This window comes from Typopeltis vanoorti, chromosome 1 (assembly GCF_054136105.1).
Source record: "Typopeltis vanoorti isolate ZY-2024b chromosome 1, IOZ_Tvanoo_1.0, whole genome shotgun sequence".
Taxonomy (NCBI): domain Eukaryota; kingdom Metazoa; phylum Arthropoda; class Arachnida; order Uropygi; family Thelyphonidae; genus Typopeltis; species Typopeltis vanoorti.
In genome coordinates, this window is record NC_143549.1 from 166,793,961 (window position 1) to 166,816,052 (window position 22,092).

Here is a 22,092-nt window from a genome sequence, read left to right on the forward strand (position 1 = left end):
TGTGAAATTAGTAGTCTCTATATACATGTAGTTTAGTTGTGATGATGATACTTCACATGCATTTTTTTTTTTTTTTTAATATCTGACCCACACAAGACTTATAGCAGATCAGTGCCAGGTGTGAGGCAAAAGGATAACAAGAGAGGAAGAATCTGTTTAATTTTTTTTTTTTTTAATAACTAAAGATTGTATTTTTTGGGGCAAAGCAGAGTGGCAGATGCTGTTCCAAAGAACAGAAGCAGATGGAATGAAAGAGGAGGCAGAGAAGTTGGTTTGATGAATTCCAAGCTGGACTGTAAAAGGGTATTGGTTAGTGGTAGCTCCTGTTCTTATGATTCTGGAGGAAAGAGAAGTAATAATAGTGGCCAATTCAGAAGAGCACTCTCCATGAAAGTATCAGTAGAAGAGGCATAAGGCAAAAACTGAACAGCTATACGAGAAGGAATGAAGTGGATATGAGAAAGGGGGATCATTAAATAACTAAAGTGCTCTCTTCTGGATAGAATCGAGCAATGTGGTAGGGTGGATTTGTAATTTGTAGAGTTAGTAGTTGTGAAGTAGTGTCTTGTGCAAAAAAGTATACCAAGGTTTTTGGCAGATGCAGAAACTATTGTTGAAGGTATTTGTGTTAGGAAAGGTTAAAGGTATAGGTCGCTCCCAGAAGAGAAATTGATCGTGTATGGATATCTGGGTATTACTGAAAGTTAGGGGAAAGGTATGCGAGCTCATTCTTGTGGGAGATCACACAAGCTTGAGATTTGGTGGAATCGAAGTCTACAAGGTTGTCCTTGCCCCAATGAAATATAGCTAGGAGATCGGAGTTCAGGACACTTGATCACAGTGGATCTTCAGGATTCTAACAATTTAGCACTACAAGGTTTGGCAAATGAAAAGGAAGAATAGAGTATACTGTCATTAGCAAAACAATGGATAGGATTTGGAGTCTGTAAGAACAGGTCATTTATATACAAGAGGAAGAGAGTGGGTGAAAGTACAGAACCCCTGAGGTAATGCTGCATTGGTGGGGGAATCTGAATAGAGGAAACCATCCACCATGACACGTAGTGAGCAACCGGTGAGAAAGTTGGTGATCCTGTTACAGTGTGAAGACAGGCCATAGGATGGCAGTTTGCTAAACAGGCCCCTGTGCTAATTAAATGTTTTGAAATGTTGAAAGCAACTAATTGAGTTTCTTTGAATTTTTCCATGGCTTGAGTCCAGAGGTAGATGGTGAAAGCTAGATCGGCTGTGGATCATGAGTGATGGAATCCACACTGCTGGTCGCCAATTAGTTAGTAGGTCTCAAGGTAGTACAAGAGTTGGCTGTTGGTGACCTTTTCTATAATTTTAAAGAGAACAGATGCGAGAGCAATTGAACAGAAGTTTGTTTGGTGACTTTTATCACCTTTCTTTGGGATGGGCCAGATGTGTTTCCATGTTTTCGGTATATGCCAGTTGAATAGGATATATTAAAGAGATGATACAGGATAGGTGCTAATTCTGGTGCACAAGTTTTTTTAATACAATTGGTGGAATACCATCAGGACTAGATGCCTTGTTTGTCTTCAAAGTTATTAAGGATTTTTTGGATTTCTTTCTGGCAGAAGACTATGGATGACATAAAGAGAGTTCCTAGCATAGAAGAGTGATGCCAGTAAGTTGGCATGTCTTTAGGTGAGGTGACAACAATACCATCTGGATGTGAGTGGTGGAAACCTGGGTGAAAAAAGGTTGCACCCAATGGCCTTTGCAAGAGACCAGAAAGCTCAACTGCCATTTGGCCCTTTCCAGATCTGATTTGGATTTAGTGATGATTCTTTTCCAGATGCCGGAAGCTGCAGTACAGGCAGATTAAGCAGATGGAGTTTTGGTTTTGAGTCATTTGTGGAATGCAGTTTTTTCTTTTAGTGCATTGGCACACTTTTTTTGAGAACCAGGCCTTGGTTCTCAAAAAAGTAATTACTTGTAAAAAGAATAAGTTACTATCTTGTTAATTATATCTAATTTTCTTAGGTATATCTAATAGTTGTATGCACTTTGTGTATATTTCATAGAACCTCATTGGAAGTTCTATGAAATATACACAAACTGCATTGGGAACTGCTCACTCACAATGCATTTCAAAAAATAAATAAGTACAATAAAATAAAAATAACTATTGCAGAAGACAACAGAAAGCCTAATGCTATGCTTTTCTTGTTCAAATGCTAAGAGATTTAGCAAACTACAGTGGTCTCTCAACTTATCTAGCAGTTTTGGGAAATTACTATCTGGTTAGATAAATGAAGGTACAATTAACTCAATGTACTATTACATATTGTAGCGCTAGAAGTCAGATGACATGCTAACCCTTTCAAGGGCTAGTTAAATGAGGATTTAGTTATTTGAAGGTGCAATAATTTTGACATCATGCATTCCTAAAGATAAGAATAAAGGTAACATATGAAAATGTCAATATAATTACAATGGCTGATTTTCAATAAATAAATGCTGCCACAGAATCAGCACGACAATTGAATTACAATGGAAACTCATTTTAAAGAAGAACATGCTGGGTGGTTCAGGCCGATTAGCTGTCAGGATCAGATTTTCATTCTTAGACAGTTGAGAAATCACAGGAATATAACAAGGATCTGAAATTTCATTTATTTAAAATCTTATTTGTTTCATCAAAAATGAAATTATACTTAAAAAAAAATTTTTTTTCACGTATAATTCTTTTTACTTAAAAATTCTCTATTTACAGATTGCCATTATCTAGTCACCTATCATTCTTAAAATTTAATTAAAATGAAAATAAATATCTACTAACCCTTTCCAGTTTCCATGTTTTTTCCAAAGTTTCTACATTTGCTAAAGATTTCATAATTGCAATGACAAGGCCTATCATTTTCCTGATTTGATGAAGCATGAAACTTTGACCTTTCATTTTAATAAGAACAAATTCCATTTCACCTTTCACAAATGGCCCTGTACACTACAAGTGAAATGAAAATACCAAGGGTTTCATTTAAATTAGAAAATGAATACCATCAACAATGCCATAACATTAAAAAATAAAGTTAAAATTAAGTATATGCTGGAATAATATCAAATTGTTAGTGATCTACAAAGAAGAATCCATAGAGTGGCATATCTATTTAGGAGCATTTACAAACCTGCATTTAATTAGCACTATATTTTCATAAATAGTTTTAATGGAATATATGCACTGGACATATTAAAATAACTTTCACAGCTTAAACATGTAACTAAAATTTATACAGAATTTTATACCAGATTCTAAATAATTTTTGTTACATGTGGAGCTGTGAAAGTTATTTTAACTATATTTTCATATATTAAGGATAAAGGAATCATACATCTCAGGACATAGTTTTCCAACTGTTTTGACTGAGGCCCACAATAAGGAATGCATTTTATATTATGATCCAGTACACACATTATGGTGCAAAAAAAGTACTGAATCCAGAATATCTTATAGCACACTGAAGGGTGTAAAAGTTCAGTACTGTTTTTTTTTTTTTGGTGCCATACTGTGTGTGTGTGTGTGTGTATTAAACTGACACATGTTTCAGAAAATACATATAATAAAGCATACATACAAGTTAATATCAAATTATGATTTTATTAACATTTAAACATAACATACGGAAAAAAACCCTCTCAAAATAAATAATACAAAAAACAGAAATTAGGAAATATTTAATGCAAATGTGCTTGCCATGAAATATAGGATTCATTTTCATTCTCAAGAATAAACAATTTTTTTTTCACTATGCCTATTCTTTAGGAAGAGAGGAATGAAATTCTCCCAGTATAGTGAACCCCCACCCCTCCAACAGACACCACACTGCAAATTCAAGAAAAAAACAAGCAGCTTTATTGTATTGCTAAATACAGCACAAAACTAATGTAAACTGGAGAAAACTGGAATGAAAACAACTCTGCATAATGAAAAATAACTCATCCTTCAAAGATACCACATAAATGCAAGCAAAACAGTTTTATTGTAGTGCAAAACACAGAATCTAAGTAAATATATTGTAATAACACCCTCTTTCAAATTTTCAGTAGCAGAAAGCAAAGAATTTATGTAAAGCAAGCAAGCAAGCATGCATGCATGCACACACACACTTAAAATCAAAATTGCATTTGAGATTTTCTGTATCATTAAGAAAGTACACCAATACTAATTTTACACATAAAATTTAATCAATACTTGCATTATTTCTTATATATTGAAATCTTTCTAAAAACGTAAAACGTACCTGTTCAATTCTGAAGGGACATAATGTATCATCAAGCAAGTTCCTGCTTAAAGCAAAACATGGGATGCAACACCACCTGGCACGAACGTGTTAAAGGTACACAATCTGTGAGATCCATCATGATATTTTTTATTCTATTTCATTAAAAAGAAAAAATGTTGGTAAGGAACCCACTGAATTGATTTCATGACCCACTAACTGATCGAAACCAGCAGTTTAAAAAATACTCTTAGGAGATCAACCCTTGTATAATAGGTTATCCAGCAGATACTGTATAACTTATAATCTGTCACAACAAGCTATCTCAAATGGAAGTCTGGTACAGTTATGCTGACAACATCTCTATCCTGCAATTTAGGAACATGCCCTACACACTGCATATTTTTCAGTCATCCCAATAAGTAACAAAGCTGAATCCAGTTCAGTGTCTAAGAATAAGAATGACTCATCACCATTTCACATCTCTTGCTTTCTTAAGCAGGCTTGCTTTTTCATTTAATGAAAACAATTGATACAGAACAATAACACCAATTATGCAACATCATCACTTCTGTGGCAAGAGATTATCAATATATTGTACATATGGCTGGGGTAATTTGCTCCAACAGGAATAACAACACACAGAAACCATCATCAACAATCGGTACAAAGCAACACATCAGATCAACTATATTAGACAAGTGTAAGCATACAAAGTTGGCATGTGAAGTATCTTCATGACCAGGATACTTGTATATGGAGGCTAATGATTTCACATTAATTGCCTTGGTATCCCATAATGCTTTGCATTATGGGAAAGACCACTAATCAGAAGAGATATCAAGGTTGAAGTCATGCAGAAGTCATATTTCCCACAGCTGTGAGATAGTTGTTCAAAGTTTTATCACTTGGTTATAAGTTATATTAAATATGACAAGAAATTATGTTCTTGTTTAATTCCTTCATCTAAGTGTAAGCAAACAAAGTTTGTGTGTGAAGTATCTTCATGACTAGACAACTTGTATGAAGGCTAATGATTTCACATTAATTGCCTTAATATTCCATAATGCAAAGTACACACCCTTTTGGAGGTGTGTATTCTAACCATTATGGGAATGGCCACAATCCAGACCAGTTTCAACCTTTATTGAGGTCTCTTCAGTCCCACAATGCAAAGTATACATGGCCAAAAGGTTGTGCTTTGCATTATGGGATACCAATGCAATTAATGTGAAATCATTGGCCTCCATACACAAGTAGCCTAGTGATGATACTTCACATGCAAACTTTGTTTGTGTACACTTGGATAATGGATTAAACAAGAATGTAATTTCTTGTAAGTTTCATTTAACTTATAATCAAGTGACAAAAACTTTCCACATCAGATCAACTCTTAACCTAAGATGACTAATTTCCCCTCAAGCTTATGAATGGTACTGTAAATTCAAAGAAACCATATCATATGCCAAAGGCTTAGATGAATGACTTCAAAATTTACTTAAAAAAAAAAGATTCATTTTAAAACTGACTTTTTATTTCATTAGGATTATGGTTAAGCAACTAAAGCTACAAGACTAGTATATTAAGTTGTGAGGAAAGGAAAGGAAAAAAAAAACATTACCAACATGTGAGACCAGCTGACTCACCTTCAGCTGAAAAGCCTTATAAAGCTTCCTCACGTCCCAGATAGGGTTTTGAACCGAAGTCTCTCAAAGAAAAGTGCAAATGTTGTGACATCTCCAGGATCATGTTATAGCACATTCCTTCCCATCCTAATGTGGATTCCACCAAGAAAGGTGAGTTTTTGGCTGCTCACCAAAATCTATCAAGCAAAGCCAAGGGGCCTCCCCTCACCCACAAACTCATTTACCAACTAATGGCATTCACAAATATCCATGCCTATGGCAGAATTTAAACCCACAGTCTGATAGTGTTGGAGATGAGATCTACAATTCCACTAACCCAATCAGGCTGGTTGGGTTAAAAAGCAGTCTAATATTTAGGTTTCAGTGCTAGTTTGAACTCATATTAATGGCATGAATACAGCACAGAAGAACAATAAAATACAAGTTTATTAAACCATGTATTTCATTTCTATCACACCGACATCATCAGGGATACAATCTCAAAGTTGTAAAAGCACACATAAAAGAGTACTGAAACAGTAAGTGGGAAAAAAAATGAGACTATAAGCCTAAGAATTAAAGTTTCTCAAATCTTGGGAAGTTTAACAACTCTGCTGCTGGATGATTTTAAGAAAAGTCTTTCAAGTTTATATCTGTTGCAGCAAAGCACAGTAGTTTTTACTCCCCTTTGATTCTGTGGAAAATATCCAAAGCATGATCACTTAGACCAGATTAACCATAGTCATGGCAGCAAATGTATTTCTTTGTTCATCTAGGCAGATTGACCATAAAAAGAATTTGCAAGAACAAGGAATCATGTAAGCACATGGAACAGAGAAGGGAGGAAGTGGTTCCATAGGAGTGGATAAGGGCAGTCAGCTTCAGATGAGGTTTCAAAGCAGTAGACAGATTTTTTTTTTATTTAGAGTTCTAGCTATTTTTTTCCTTGAGGTGCCCCAGATATAAGGAATAGTAACAGCATTACTTATATTACCATTAATATAGTCTACTTGTTGAGAGAGAGAGAGAGAGAGAGAGAGAGAGAGAGATGTAAGAACGGAGAAAAAAACAATAGCAGGGTAACAATTGGACAGGTAGGTCTGGCAAATAAAGGAGAATTCAGCTGAAAAGGAAATATAGAGAAATAGAGATTGAATAGAGGTGTGGTTAGTAGGGGTGTGAGGACTAGATTTTTTGCTTGGAGAGTGGTGAATGAGTTGTCAGAGTCAGTTGTGAGTGCTTTGTCTATTAATGGGTTCAAGGAGAGGTATGATAGATTGTGTGGATAGATTATGAAAAGTTTACCTTTAAGGTCATTGGGCTCCATGGAGGTGCCCGTATGTTATTAATAATAATAATAGTTGAGGTCTGGTCAATCATTCATGTTTTTGAACCATGTGTCACTGTCCACCCCCCATCCATCTATTAAATTTTTATGAAGACTTTCGCATTTCACAATAAGACCCATGCATGATATTTTTCTTTTCTATATTTTGTTTTTTATGACTTTCATCCATAAAAGGTTGTGAACATATAGTATATTAGCATCATGAATGCGCTAAGGATTTTTATCATTATTGTTTACATAATCTGGAAACACTGTTCTAGAGACCAAACATGGAACATTTTCAAACCACTTTTGGCCACCAGTAAGTGGAGGCAGTCTCATAGCAGGCAATGATGTTCATCATTTTCATAAGTGTTTACCCATGCCTATAGTAGAATTCAGCAGGTGACACAATTCAAGGAATGTAGAAATAGCATTGCACTTGTTTAGGTAGTACATCTTTATGAGCAAGCACGCTGGTACATGAAAGGTTAGTGCCATCACTGCGGAAGGTATTAACAACCGGAATGAAGGGATAAATCCCATGTGCATTTTTTCTGTTTCTTTTTGTCTTATGCAGTGAGAGTCTGCCTTCTCTCCCAGGTATTTGCCTCACCTAGTAGACTGAAGTCCCAACTCACCTGGACAATGTGGGATGAAATGGGACCAAAACCCCTCAGATATGTGGAAAGGGCCTCTGTAATTCTACCACTTTTTGCCTGCAGTGATTTCACTCCTAATATGGTTGTGCCTTATAATACATCTCATGCTGCATTGACTGTTGTGCAGAGTAATCAGAGCTACTTTCAGGCTTAGGCAGAGGGTACTGTTTGAGAAGTATATTAGTCTCCAACATGTCAGTGTTACTGTGAATGAGAAATACAGAAGGTAATAACCTTGGAGGTAAACTTTACATAGGCACATGGAACGTATGGGCTCTACAAATGGGAACTCTTGATATTGTCTGTAAAGAGATGGGGATACTATTGAGCAGAGTAATCAGAGCTACTTTTGGGCTTAGGTAGAAGGCCCTGTTTGAGATTACAGTCTCCAACACGTCAGTGTTGTTACTGTGAATGAGGAATACAGAGGTAAAGCATGTGCTTTACTTATTGTGCCTATGTAAAGTTCACCTTAGAGGCAAATTTTACATGGGCGTGTCAAATCTCTCATGATGTGCGACTTCGCAGCTTATCATGTTTACTTTTATATGTTTTTTCTTTAGGAGAACGTACTCAGAGAATTGTTAAATTTTGACTGAAATAATCTTTTCTGCAATAATATTATATTGAACCTTTGTTAAAATAATGTGGTGTGATGTAATCATGTTAGGCTATTAAGTAATGTTAAGTCTAATGCTAAGATTAGTGAAGAATTTTGAGAATTGCCATATATGGAAATTTCCAAAGATGCGTGAAGAACGAAGTCAGCATGTCTGAAGGTCGATACATGACCATTTTCGAGAGACATGTGCATACACAAATGGAGGTCTGGGCCTATATAAGGCAAGTCACCAGGAAGAAATTTTGTCTTAGGATTTTTTTAGGCCTTCTCTTACCTGAGTCCCCATCATGCCAAGTTTGCTGTCGGAAGTGAAAGAGAAGCATCGTTTGTCTTAAGGAGCTGTACATTGCTGCAATGTTAAGGGTCCTATAGGGCAAGGCATAGTCGGCAACTCGGAGAAGGAAGAAATTTAGCGGGAAAACAGGAACGAGTCAGCAAGCGGAAAGAAAGGCAAAAAGAAGACTTATGTGTGAACATAAGGTTAATCTGAAAGATTATGTACTGAACAATAATTGTAAGTAGTTATAATACTGAACAATAATGTATGACAAGTGTCTATATTTATGAGATATTGTATATTAACGTTGAATTAGGCTTAACCAAAGTATGTTTTATATTCAGTTAATGTTTGTGAATTAGATGAGAAAGAATTGAGACTAGCAAGAGTATTGTAATGACATTGTGTGTATATATGTGAATCATTCTGCAAATAATTCCTTTTGAATTAAATGGTATGTGAACAACACATTGGACTAATTCTGTCAATACACTATCCTAAAAAATTCAAACCTGCATAAGATAGAAGTTTATGGGATTTATAATTAAGCCACAACTAGTTTAAAGTAAGGATATATATAAGCGGGGAATATAAACAATATCTGCTTTGATTTAAGATCTTATACTCTCACACTAAATATATAGTCTAACTGGTGTAGTCGTAAAACAAATAAATTTGTTAGAATATAGTGCGGGAAATGAGATATAGTAGAAATAAATAGATGGTGGCAGCTGATAGTTAAGGCAGTTGACCATTTACAATAATTAAGTAAAGAGAAAACAAAGACAAAGCAGGGTAGTGGAAGTATGAAAAATAGAATACAGAACGTATAACAAAATGGTGGGTGCAATCTTAATTACTACAAATGGCGCAGTTCGCTACATTATTACAGGCACATGGGATCTACAGACGAGTACTTTTGATGTTGTCTGTAAAGAGATGGAGAGGTATAAAATTGACTCATGGGAATTACAGAGTCCAGATGGAATGGAAGTCATTTCAAAAGGATTGCAAGCTAGGTGTTTATTTAGTATCATATGGTAGCTGTGGTACTGAGGAAAGTTCTGGCAAGAGCTCTTCTTGGTTATAATCCTTAATGACAGGATACTTTGTATTAGACTTAAGGCTCATCCTACCAATGTGTCAATTGTGGTAGTTTTTGCACTCCACATAGATAGGGCTGATGAATAGTGTGGAATTCTATGAAAATCTACAGACTGTTTTATTTTAGGGGACTTCAATGCAAAATAAGGAAAGAGCATGAGAGTTAGGCCTGAGTGCAGAATGTTTGGTTTAATCTGGGTGAATGTAACACCCATGGTGAAAAACTATTGGCATTTGCCCATGCTAACAGATCAGTCATTACCAATACCTGCTTATAAGTCAAGGTTCAGACTGATTACATCTTGGCTCTCCAACAATGGAAGATAAGAATTTTTGATTAAGCATGCTTGTCCTGGAGCAGACTGTGGTACTGACCATCAGCTAGCAAGAGCCAAAGCAAGACTGCAACTCTGAAACTTTAAAAGTCAAGCCAATTAGAAGAGCAAGAGACCAATAGATACAAAATTCAACTTGGGATCTGATCAAAAGGATTGAAGAAACAAAAAGACGCAAGGACTGAAGAACATGAGAGATTACATAGAGAAGTCAGAAAAGCCATCAGGCAGAACATCATAATAAGGAAAACTTTTATGCTAATGAGGAGGCATAATTATAAAATGATGTTTTGTTTAGTTCATAATCTAAAGCACAAATCTAAGTCCAAATTAAATGTCATCAAAGACAAGAATGAAGCAGTACTAACAGAAGAACTAGAAATTAAAAACAGATGGAAAAAGTACTGTGAGGAACTGTACAGCATGGAGGATAAGGAAAATTTGAAGAAGCCCTCTCATCAGGAAAATTTCAATTTGAAACTTGAAAGCACTTAGGCATGAGGTTGAAAGAGCAATTAAATAGTTTAACAGCTATAAGGCCTTGGGAGCAGATGTAATCTCAAAAGAGTTAATTAAGACCGCAGGAGATGGAGGAATCACAGTGTTTCATAGATTGATTACAAGGATATGGGAGACAGGATCATGACCTAGAGACTGGAAGAAATCTGTTTTCATACTATTACACAAGAAGGGAGATATGAAGGATTGCAAGAACTATTAGTCTAACCTCTCATGCAAGCAAGATTTTATTAAAGATCATTCTAAATAGGATTGAGGCAGAAATGCCAGAAGAGCAAGCTGGTTTTAGGAAGGGTAAGGGCGCCAGAGATCAGATCCTTTGCCTTAGATCATTGAAAAATATAAAGAATTTAGACTCTCTATGGTGATGTGTTTCATAGACTACTTCAAAGCTTTTGATGTTCAAAACTGTGTGACTGTGGTCTTAATTATGAAACTGTGGGAGATAACGAAAATAACGAGTTTTTTCTCAACATGTTATCAGGTTGATAGTTATGTACAGCGAGCATGAAGCCACAGCAAGAACAGGTGTTGAATAACTGATTGGCTTCAGGTTAACAAGGGAGTTAGGCAAGGTTGCATAATTTCTCCTCACCTGTTAGCATCTATGCTGAAGACATCATGTGTCTAGCATTGGAGGGGTTTAACCCAGGAATTAGGATATGTGGAAGATAGATTAGTGCAGTACTCCTTTATAATGGCAAGGAAGAAGTAGGACGAATCCTTGACAAAGTTAATGAGATCATTAACAGAAGAGTTCAACTCAATCCTAACAAGACAAAAATCATGGTTTTCAAAGGAAATATATACACAGGAAAGCTCCTAAGAAACAGTGTACCTTAACAGAGAAAGAATTAAGGAAGTCAGCAAGTATAAGTACTTGGGACCTATCATTAATGTGAAGAATTGCTGTTCAGAAGATAGAAGATTAGGAATGGTTCAAACAAGTCAGATTTTAGATTTTCATCTAAAATCTGGAAGAATGGACTTAGCTATAGGAACAAAGTCGAGGATTCTTGATGCAGCTGTTTTTCCAACAGTGACTTATGGATGTGAGACTTGGAACATAAAGAAGTCTGATAGGAAAAATATAGCTGCTTTTGAGATATATTACAGAATTCTGTTCAGGAAATCATATACTGAAAAGCAGACAAATGGATAGGTGCCAGAAATGCCTTGTAGAACTTCCCTTTCGCAGAATTAGATGGAAGAAAACCAATGTGCTACACAGAAGTTGTTACAAGTTGGAAAGACTATTTTTAGAGTTGGCAATGGCTATTTTACACTTGAACCTCCACAAGTATGGGTTGCATTAATCTGCCAAAAATTTTGGAGACAGTCATTTTAAAATTAACTTCAACCCAACATTAGAGCATGCTAAAGTATGACTTTAGGTCTTTTGTTCATAATTTGATTTCCCATTACTCAATGCCATGTGTACTGTATCAAGCAGTCGTGCTCTGAAGATGATGGTTGAAAATCCAGCAAAATATAAGCCAGTTAATAAACATTTTAAACAGAATCCAGAAAGTGAATTTTGTCTTGGAAAAAGGATTGTTGTACTTTAGAAACCATAAAAATTGAAAGTTAACTATTTTTTTTCCAAGATTTTGCATAAACTTGGAGCAACTGGGTAATAATATGTTGGTATTTCTGGATCCTTACTTGGATTACCTTTTGCCAGGATTCCAGAAATTCAATCTCAGAGAAAATTTCCATCGAATAAGTAAAGCAGTTGATCTATGGAATATGGTGAGGGATCTTTAATCATCTCTCACTGTATGGCATGAACTGGATGACCTCATAATGGATGTCAAGTCCTCCTGCAAGTGGTTAATATTGAAGTAAAGCAGATTTCAGTTTTTTGTTGAATGGTCTCTTGTAAATAAACTTATGGCCATTCAATAAGAAGAATTTAATAGTTTTTTATTTTCTTTTTATGACCAGGAATTCAGGCATGTAAGAGGATGTTAGCAATCTTGGGCAAAACTTTCCCTGAAAGTATCCCCAACTGTTTTTGGATGAGCATCCATTATATTCTAGTATAATCAAAATAGATCAACTTGATACCTGTTTTGATAATCCCTATAACTAAGGTAAGAACTAAATACACTCTTTATATCAAACATGCAGCAGTGATGTCAGTATACCATTACTTTACAGGCAAAGAAAACTTCCAAGTTGTAAATGGGTAATGCAACTCTACAAATAGTCTTTTGTCCACAATTTGATTTCCGATAGTCAATGTTACTTGTTGTGCTCTGAAGATGCTGGTTTAAAATCCAGCAAAATCTCTTATCTGAATTAAGCCAGTTAATTCAGATAAGAGATTTTTTCCCCACTGTCAGACATATCATGATATTAATAATTACCATTATATAAACTATTTCATTGCAACACTGTGTTTTTATAATGATCATAAAAATGTTGTGTCTTATAAGTTTAGAAAACCTATCACTGGTGACAATCACACACACACACACACACACACACACACACACACACACACACACACACACACACACACACACACACAAAACTGTGGAGTGAAATCTGCTTATGAAATATAACTTCAGTTTTTATTGGAATAACTGTGATGCCATTATTTTCCATGTATATTTTCTGTATAAGTTGCCTGAAGATGATTTTAGATGTGCTTTATGGCAAAATTAATTAATAACAAAGCATATCTGCTTTGAGTTTGATATGTGTGATATATAATACATTTTTTAATTTCCAATACACACACACATGGATTTACAAATAAAGATTCACATATAGATCTGTGATGTAAATAACTTCACCAAGTAATAATGTCTTAGGGTCATTAATTTCAAACAATATCCCTGGAGATATTAGTCATAAATTTACTAATGCCTAGCTGAATGAAAGGGATGAAATAAGTTAACTACTGTTTGATTTTTCAAGGAAACTTCATTAATAGCTTCTGTTTATCATGCAATTAGCATTAATGACTTTTAATCGCTTCATGGCAGGGCTATTTAAAAGATTAATCATATTGTAAAGAAGTCACGACTTCAGACCACTTAAACCTTTAACTTTGCATTTTCTGTATAAGAAATCTGCTTCCAATACTTAAATTTTTTTGCTTTACATTTTGGTTATTTTATTTGTTAACAAGAGATATAAACATGAATTTCATTTTGGAAGCATGAGAAAAAAAAAAAGGTTGTAACTACTTCAAAATTGTGACATCTGATAATCCTAGAAGTAAATTTTTTTATTCCTGAAAAAAAAAAAAAAAAAAGCACTTATTTCTTAAAAATTACCGAAATATTTTATTTAGTTCCTTTGTTTTTGCTGAAAAGAATGCAGAAATTATGTTTCGTGCTACAACTTTGAGTTTATAAAATGTGCAACGTCGAATAGCTAACATTCTTACATTGATTATCTTGAATTTTAACGTTATTCACACAGTATAGGTTTAGTATGTTTGGGAATAAAAAAAAAAAGGTGCATCAATAAGCTGACCATATTTTGATTTTCCCAAACTGGGATGCTTCTATACAAGACAATAACTGGTATGACAAATATATTAATATTGACTTTTAACTTAAATTGTTTAATTGGCATCAAAATAATTGTACATTTAAGCACGGGTCTTAGTTTTTAGTCTATGAATGTTGATGAGATTAATGATTATTTTAACAAATCAGCTTTATGCTTAGCACTTTCAAGATCTTTAATGTCTGACCGCCCGTCATGCGCTACAGAGAAAACTGAGGCACAATGATCGCACCTGATCAACTTCATCACAATATCTCTTAAGAAAAGTAAAGTCCTTTTGTAGTTCATCGGTGAACTTACAATTCCTTTTAGGCATGACAGGGATAGGAACAAAGCAGAATTCTAACATAAACTAAAGCAAAACACTCTTGGCACACGTCAAGTTCATGTCGTGAATAGTACTTGAATCACTACTAGAATGGACAAACAGCATTGTAAATACGCATGATACTATATCATGGACACGTGATTGGCACATCTGTATAGATTCTGTGTGTGCATAGTTTCATAGTTAGTAGTGGTCTAGCCACAATCAAACAGGCCTTGATGCAGATCAACTACACATTGCAGCATCGTTATTTTTATAAACTTATTGGTTTTTCTATTTTTACTTTCCTCCCACTAATGATAATGCACAATAGCAATAGTAATAATATGTTTTCCCAGAACAATTCACAAATCGGCCAGGACAGGACCTTCAAACCAGGACCGTCCCGGTCAAATCGAGACATATGGTCAGCCTATGCATCAATAATACAAAAAACATTTTATTAATGCTAATACCCTTTGGGGAGTTCTTAAATCTGGCTTAATATAAATAAAATTTATTAATATTTACAAGTTTAAAACCTATCATTTGGCTTGCACTATGGATACTGTATATTGTAATACACATTAATAGCAGAATTATGTAGAACTCTATTTCATTTATAATCTACTGCATTGCTTATAATTGCCAGTTTATTATTTATATTACTTTTTAGAATGTACAAGGAACTTTTCCCCCCCACTCAAACTGATAAGAATAATTTTGCATCCATTTTAAAGATATCTTTATTAAGGTATGCAGATTTTAAAAGCACTATGCTTTCCAGTCTTCAATCCCCTATCCCATTTCTTTCTGACAAAGCATCCTCCCTTCCTGTGATATACCATACAAAGGGATGCTTTCTTTGTGAATCACCAAGTGCTTTCAATAACTGCAGAGAAAATTAAATATTCTCGATGACATTTATACAGTAATGTAAAGAAAAACCTTCCATGAAATTAGACCTGTATTTATAGCAATCAGGAAAACATACATACTGTCTTTCTTACAATTATGAAATCTGATCTTTTATTCCATCCCCAGTTGACCATGTCCCTTTCACATTGCCCTAACCTGAATCAGAATGATTCTCTCTCTTTCTCCCCACCCCCAAAGTTTGGGAGATTCTCATTTTATGTAAACATCAAAAATAGTTTTAATATTATTTATTAATATTCAGCTTGCAGCAACCATTTTTAATTGGTAAACTGATTGCTGCATGGACCTTATATTCTTGTTCTTTGATTTGCTTGTTGTTTCTACAGACTGACAATGTACTGTTATTTTCAGTATGAAATGACTGCACTTTCATTAGTTTATTACTGTTGTTATTGTGTAATTTTGTTGTTTACATTTATGCCACAGGTATTTTTGAAGAATGGACAGGACTATCCAGCATCTTGTCCTTGCAGATGATAGAAATATACCACAATGTAGGATCCTTAGCATGTCTCAAATATATATCTCATGCACACAGGCTTATTGTTTCTGTTAAAGGGGGAGGGCGGCTAGATATCAATATTTTGACATAATCTATAACAATTCTATTGTAGAAAGTAAATACACTAACAAATATTTGTGGAACTATTCCAATTTTCAGGTTTAACTATTTTGAGGGCTGCAAAGGGTGACAACACATTAAAATTATATATTGCAAAAACTCTTAACTTAGTGGAAATTTATACTTCAGGATTTGGGAAATATATAAGAAGCTGTCTACACAGTTCAGTTTTGAATACAATTGTCTCAATTTTACTGGAAAATTTTGCAAAAAAAAAAAAGTTTTGAAATGATATTGATAATTTGCTTTGAAAAAAAATGAAATGTTTACATTGAAATTTATTGATTGTAATTATAATTTTCACAACAATAATGGTCAGAATTTAATCTGACCATTATTGCAGCACAAAAATTAGAACAAAATTTTTTGTGTAGATAAAACTATTCACACTATGAAATGACAGGTACACTTACAGAATAATGTTCTAAAATACAACAAAATAATTATTAAGTCTCAATGACCACCTACTTATGTCATCTGCATCTTAATGTTAGGTATTGTTATGACAAACTATATTTTACAAAAAAAATTATGCTTTCAATGAATTTTTGTATGGTGAATTGTTGTTTGATGATTTGCCATTAGGTAAACTATCTTTTGATAAAAAGTTTTCGATTAATATTCAGGGAACCTTATGTTCCAGGATCAAAGAATTAGATGGAATATTTTCCCTTCATTTTGTGGATTTTGTTTCAGACCTCTTTGGTGTTCGTTGTTGTGGTAATAGAAGATGTCAACTGAAATCATGCTTAGATTGCTGTCTGAAAGCAATCAAGTTTTGTGTTGGGGTATCTGCTGAAGATACCCCAAGTTTTGTTTTGGGCTTTCTTGGCTACTGTACATTCTGAATTTATCATGGTTTGGGAAAAGTGGAAACCCACTTGATAGCGTCAGTACTGTAGTTGTGGTGGTTTGTATTATTCATTCTGTGATAGGAAAGGAGCTGACTATTGCAGAATCAAATTCTGGTAATGACGAAAAGATATCTGTCAGCCTTGATTTATTTTCCATCATGACATCAGTGATGAAATACATGGTTGTCTGTGTAGGATTGGATATCACAGGAAAATGATTATTGCCATAGATATCTTTTACTTTCCATTTAAACAGCAGGATAGGGATGGCAAACAAACTGTTAAGTCAATAGCAGTGATAGCATGTTCTGGTAGACAGGTAGAAGAAGGCACTACTTCCATTGTTTAAAGAAGGGAAAAATTATATTGGTGAGAGGAGTGATAGTAAAGTGTGTGAATGAATTTCCTGTATACTGAAAAGAAAGTCACCAATAGGTAGGCATATTACCAAGATGTCTAGAAAGACTAGACCATTATAAGTTTCTTTTTCCATAGTAAATTGGATTCTAGGGCGAAGACTATTGAGGTGAGAGAGATGAAAGAGTCTAATGTGTCTGGACCATGAGGCCAAATAAAGAACACTTTCACATATCTTAACTAGACAGAAGGTTTGAGAGGAGTTGAGTCAAGAGCTTGTTTTTCAAAATATTCCATAAAAAATTTGGGGGGGGGGGATGAGAGGGGAGAATCCATAGAGGCACCTTCTACCTGTTTATAAATTTTGTTCTTATTATTAAGGAGCTTTTTACCAAAAGAAACTTCTTAACTGGATATTAAAAAATTGCACTCAGAACTCCCCCCCCCCCTCCTGAGTTACTCCACAAAAACTGTAATTTGCTGACACTATTGCTGTGGTATCTAAAAGAGTAGCACCACTGAAAAACTGACCAAGATGTAAAGACAATATATATCAAAATTTCTGTATAATTAATAGCTTGCAATCAAATGGAATGCAGTTCAGTATGTTCTGTCAATACAGAACACATTGACTATGGCAATGGATAAAACAAGTATGGCAATGACAAGTTAGTGAGTTGTCAGTTATCATTCAGGTTAAAGGAATGCTCACATGTTTATAGTTTTTTCATTAAAAATACTTATTTCTTTTTTGTTTTCGATATTATTGGTGTTAGTATAATTTAGCAAATATAGTATATATAATTTTTATTTTTTTTTTTTTTTAAATTCAGTTTTACTGAGAGTATAGTTATCAACATTCAACATAAAATGAAATTTACCTCACATGATATAATGTATCTTCTGCAACTTGGATCTTCTGCCTTTCTAAATTAAATAAATAAATAAGCCAATGCACAACCAACAGCAAATTTTATTATAAGAATACTTAATTGTTAAAGTTAACAAATACTCCATTTTCTGATACATACTCTCAAAGGATGTACAAGATAAAACTATATGATTAGTCCAAAATAATTAAATTTTCATTATCATGAGCTTCTTATCAAACCCACCAATAATGAGCTTGGTGATTAAAAAAGGTTGCTTCAAAACTGTTTTTGTAATTAATTAACTTTAGTTAGCTTAGTTACAGGTATAAAAACAGCATATGCCTACTACCACTAAAAGCAACTTGTAGGGATCAGAAAAACAGTTTGTTCTAGTAGAGGGTCTACTTATACTGAATTTAACTGAGTACAGCAGTGACATTAAGATTTTTTGTTTGTTTATTACAGCGAGTGAATTCAATACCATATAATGATACCATTATAATAAGATATGATACACTATACTATAGAGTAAAAAAATTTGAAATGCTGATGGTATCATGTGTTCTTAGATGGTTACTCTCCCAAGTATTAAAAACATTTGATGCCCTTTTAATAGCAAAGACCAGATGAGATATCAACCAACTTTTCAATGAACATCCTTGAAATTGTTATCATAGGATAACAAACTTAGAGATGATGCATTTGTTCAACCATAACATAAGGTTAAATGCAAACATCATGTTGTAGAGAGTGATTTCCAAGTACTTGACTGTAGACTAATACTGACTCAATTTCTATAATCAAAGAAAATAAGGAAAAGGGCTAAATTTCTAAACATTTAGAGACAACAAAATTAAATAATATCATAATATAAAACTTAGCTTTTCTCCTCACTTCAAATACTAAAGATCCTTTTATGAGGTATGAACAATGAAGATCAATTCTGTTAGTAGACATTATATTAATTAGTCTTCAATATGTTTTAGTTAATATCACACTAAAATTAATTTTAGGAATACTACAGGAAAAATTAATGGGGTCCTGCATCCAGTTGGGACAAGACATTGTGTGTACTGCTAACATGCTTGCTTTTTTTTTTATTTTTATTTTTTTATGAGAATAAACATGGAATTTTATTAATCCTCCAAAAGCATCCCACAAGCAGGATGATGGTCTCATACTGGAACCTTCATAAGGAGTATCCGATTTCATCCAGAGGCTGAAGGAATTTTTTTTTTCTCTCTCCTGAAAACTGGTTTTCACCTTGAAAAACAGGCATACTGGCCAGAAGAACACATGCAATTTAAAGAAATAAGAGATAATGCAGATGGATGAACTACCCCATCATAAACAGTAAGCAGGTTTCTAAGTAACTGTGAGTAACAAGCCTTTGAGCTCAACAAATAAATGGAAGATGGGAAAATTGCTATCTGCAAAATATTTACCTGATTAAAAGTAATCATGGGCACAAGCCAAAACAAACAAAAAATGGCATCATTCTAATATAGAGTAGAAACAACAGTACAATATCCGCTATTATGTAATGAAAAAAATGCTGTATATTAAATAAGTGGACCATGGAGACATCAGAAACTTGGAAATGAGCATTTAGCATGCATAAGTCTATACAGGTATATCCCAGATAACTGGGAAGTAGGGATATCATCGGGGGGGAGGAGTCCCCCTTTTGAAGACTCGACACTCAGGGGCAAACCTAAGTGCAAGGAGTCAGAACCCCCTTTCGAGTCTTCAAAATTCGAGTTATCAGAATTGAAGGAGAACCGGTCTACCAGTCCAGAACTGGGGGGGGGGGGGGGCACCGTAGTTGCCAGGGGAGAACCCCCTTTTCAAGTCATCAGAATTCAAGGAGAACAGGCCTGCCAGTCCGAACTCAGGTGGTTGGGTGCCGTGGGGAGGAAACCCCTTTCGAGTCATCAGAATTCAAGGAAACCGGCCTACCAGTCCGGAACACAGGGGGTTGGGAATAGTCTCTCTAGTTAATAAATGAAATATATAAATAATGACGTGAACATTTTCACCTTGCCAACACTCAACATTGATGTGATATGGGTTCCAAATTTCTTATTTTGGAGATATATATATATATATATATATACATATGTATATATGTATTTACATATATAGACATATATATATATATATATATATATATATATATATATATATATATATATATATATAAATATTACAAAGTTTTGTAATAAAAATTTCTGCTACAATGAAGTTTGACAGAATCAACAATGTTATTACATTATTACTACCTTATTTCTGTTTCTCGTGTGGGAGAAAAACGGTAAAATGTCACTCTTATAATTATAATCAGATGTTATAATGGCAAAAATAGTAAGAAAAAAGTCATTTGTACTTTCTCTTCAAAACACAAAGAAAGAACATTGTAAATTCAGCCAGTCGTAAAGAAAATGCTACATATTTTTCTTCTGCTATCTGATTTTTTTTTTCCTTGTAGTACAAAGAAGAAATCACGGCATATAACATGGAGTCTGCAGGAGGGAAAAAATCTGGAAATTAGTTATATTATAATGAATGGTGAAATCAAGTCAGAAAAATTATTCACGTAAAATTCTAATATCAGCAGACATAACATTTTCTTCTAGATTAGATATCTAAAGTAACTGAACCTTTTGCTACTATTTTACACTAAAATGAATGGGTATGTTCCCCAAGTGATTTACGTTTGTAACAGTTGTCTTGCGAACGATTTATGAAATAAATTCTCTGAAATATCCACAGATTGATTAGTTCTATACCCCCCCCCCCAAAAAAAAAGAAGATTATGAAATGCATATGCACCTTTTCTTTGAAAATAATTCAAATCCTCTTTTTCAAGATAATTGTATGAAATAATTTCTAATTTTTCGATAATAAAAGTGAAACTGATCATTTTGGCATAAATAATGTATAAGCATATAAATGAAATGTCAGTATTTCTGTTAGGATATCTGTAATCAACAATCGAAAAGGAAACAAGACATTCTTGATGTATTCTGCAATACAGCTTGAGGCACTTTAGTGTTCTCCCTTTTCTTTCGCAATAGCACTGAGAGTAATAAGCCTTCAGCTTTTCCTCCAGCTAAGAGGATATTACCAAGTATTTATAAGACGTAGATTATTTCAGAAATAGCTTCCAGCAGCAGCAGAAGTAATATTTAGATTTTTTTAAAGAAAAACAAACAAAAATAATACTACTGAACTTTCTTTTGTGTGGTATGCATATAAACAATTTTGCATGGTGAAAACATAGCATATTATTTCTAAATCACAATTTCAGCAGACAGTACAACAGCTGGTTTTAGATTGCAAATAAATAGTACAGAATTAGAAGCTTCACGGTACAATCTGATTGCCGCATATCTTTTGTCAAAATGATAAAATGAAGTAATAGATTTTGAATACTGTCTAGAAAAGCTTTCAAACCTGTAGAAATTTAGAGTAGTTACGCAATTGAGTTCCAGGATAAGGAGGGGGGGGGGAAGCATTAGAAAATCTTCAAAATGAGCAAAAATTTTGAATCATTCCGTATATGATATTTTTCATATTATATTATCAACATATCTACGAGGATATGCACAGGATATTATCGTAATATGCATAATACAAATAAATAAATAAATAAATAAATAAAAGATGAAGGCGAAGAATCACTGCTAAAATAACTTTGGATATAAATTTTTGATACCAAAAAGACTCACAATCAGAAACCGAGTAATGCAATTTAGCATTTTAACATTTTTTTTTTATTTTGTCTTAAAGTATTAAACAAAAAATTGTTTCTAAAACTGAAATGTGATGATCTATATAATACGATTTGGCTAGAAACAAAAGCAAAAGGACATATTTATTTTAATAAATA

The 22,092-nt window shown here is 33.9% G+C and overlaps 1 protein-coding gene across 3 annotated transcripts in view; it reads right to left on the reverse strand.

Moving 5' to 3' along the window:
* The window catches only part of LOC150110620 (pseudouridylate synthase 1 homolog), a 156,677-nt gene that overhangs the window by 52,118 nt on the left and 82,467 nt on the right, over positions 1–22,092 (reverse strand). For all 3 annotated transcript variants that reach the window (XM_090395297.1, XM_090395278.1, XM_090395287.1), the window contains exons 7-8: positions 18,210–18,255; positions 2,813–2,977 (exon numbers count right to left, since the gene is read on the reverse strand). In XM_090395297.1, coding sequence (XP_090251423.1) covers positions 2,813–2,977; positions 18,210–18,255 — 211 coding nt within the window. The remainder of the gene's footprint in view (positions 1–2,812; positions 2,978–18,209; positions 18,256–22,092) is intronic.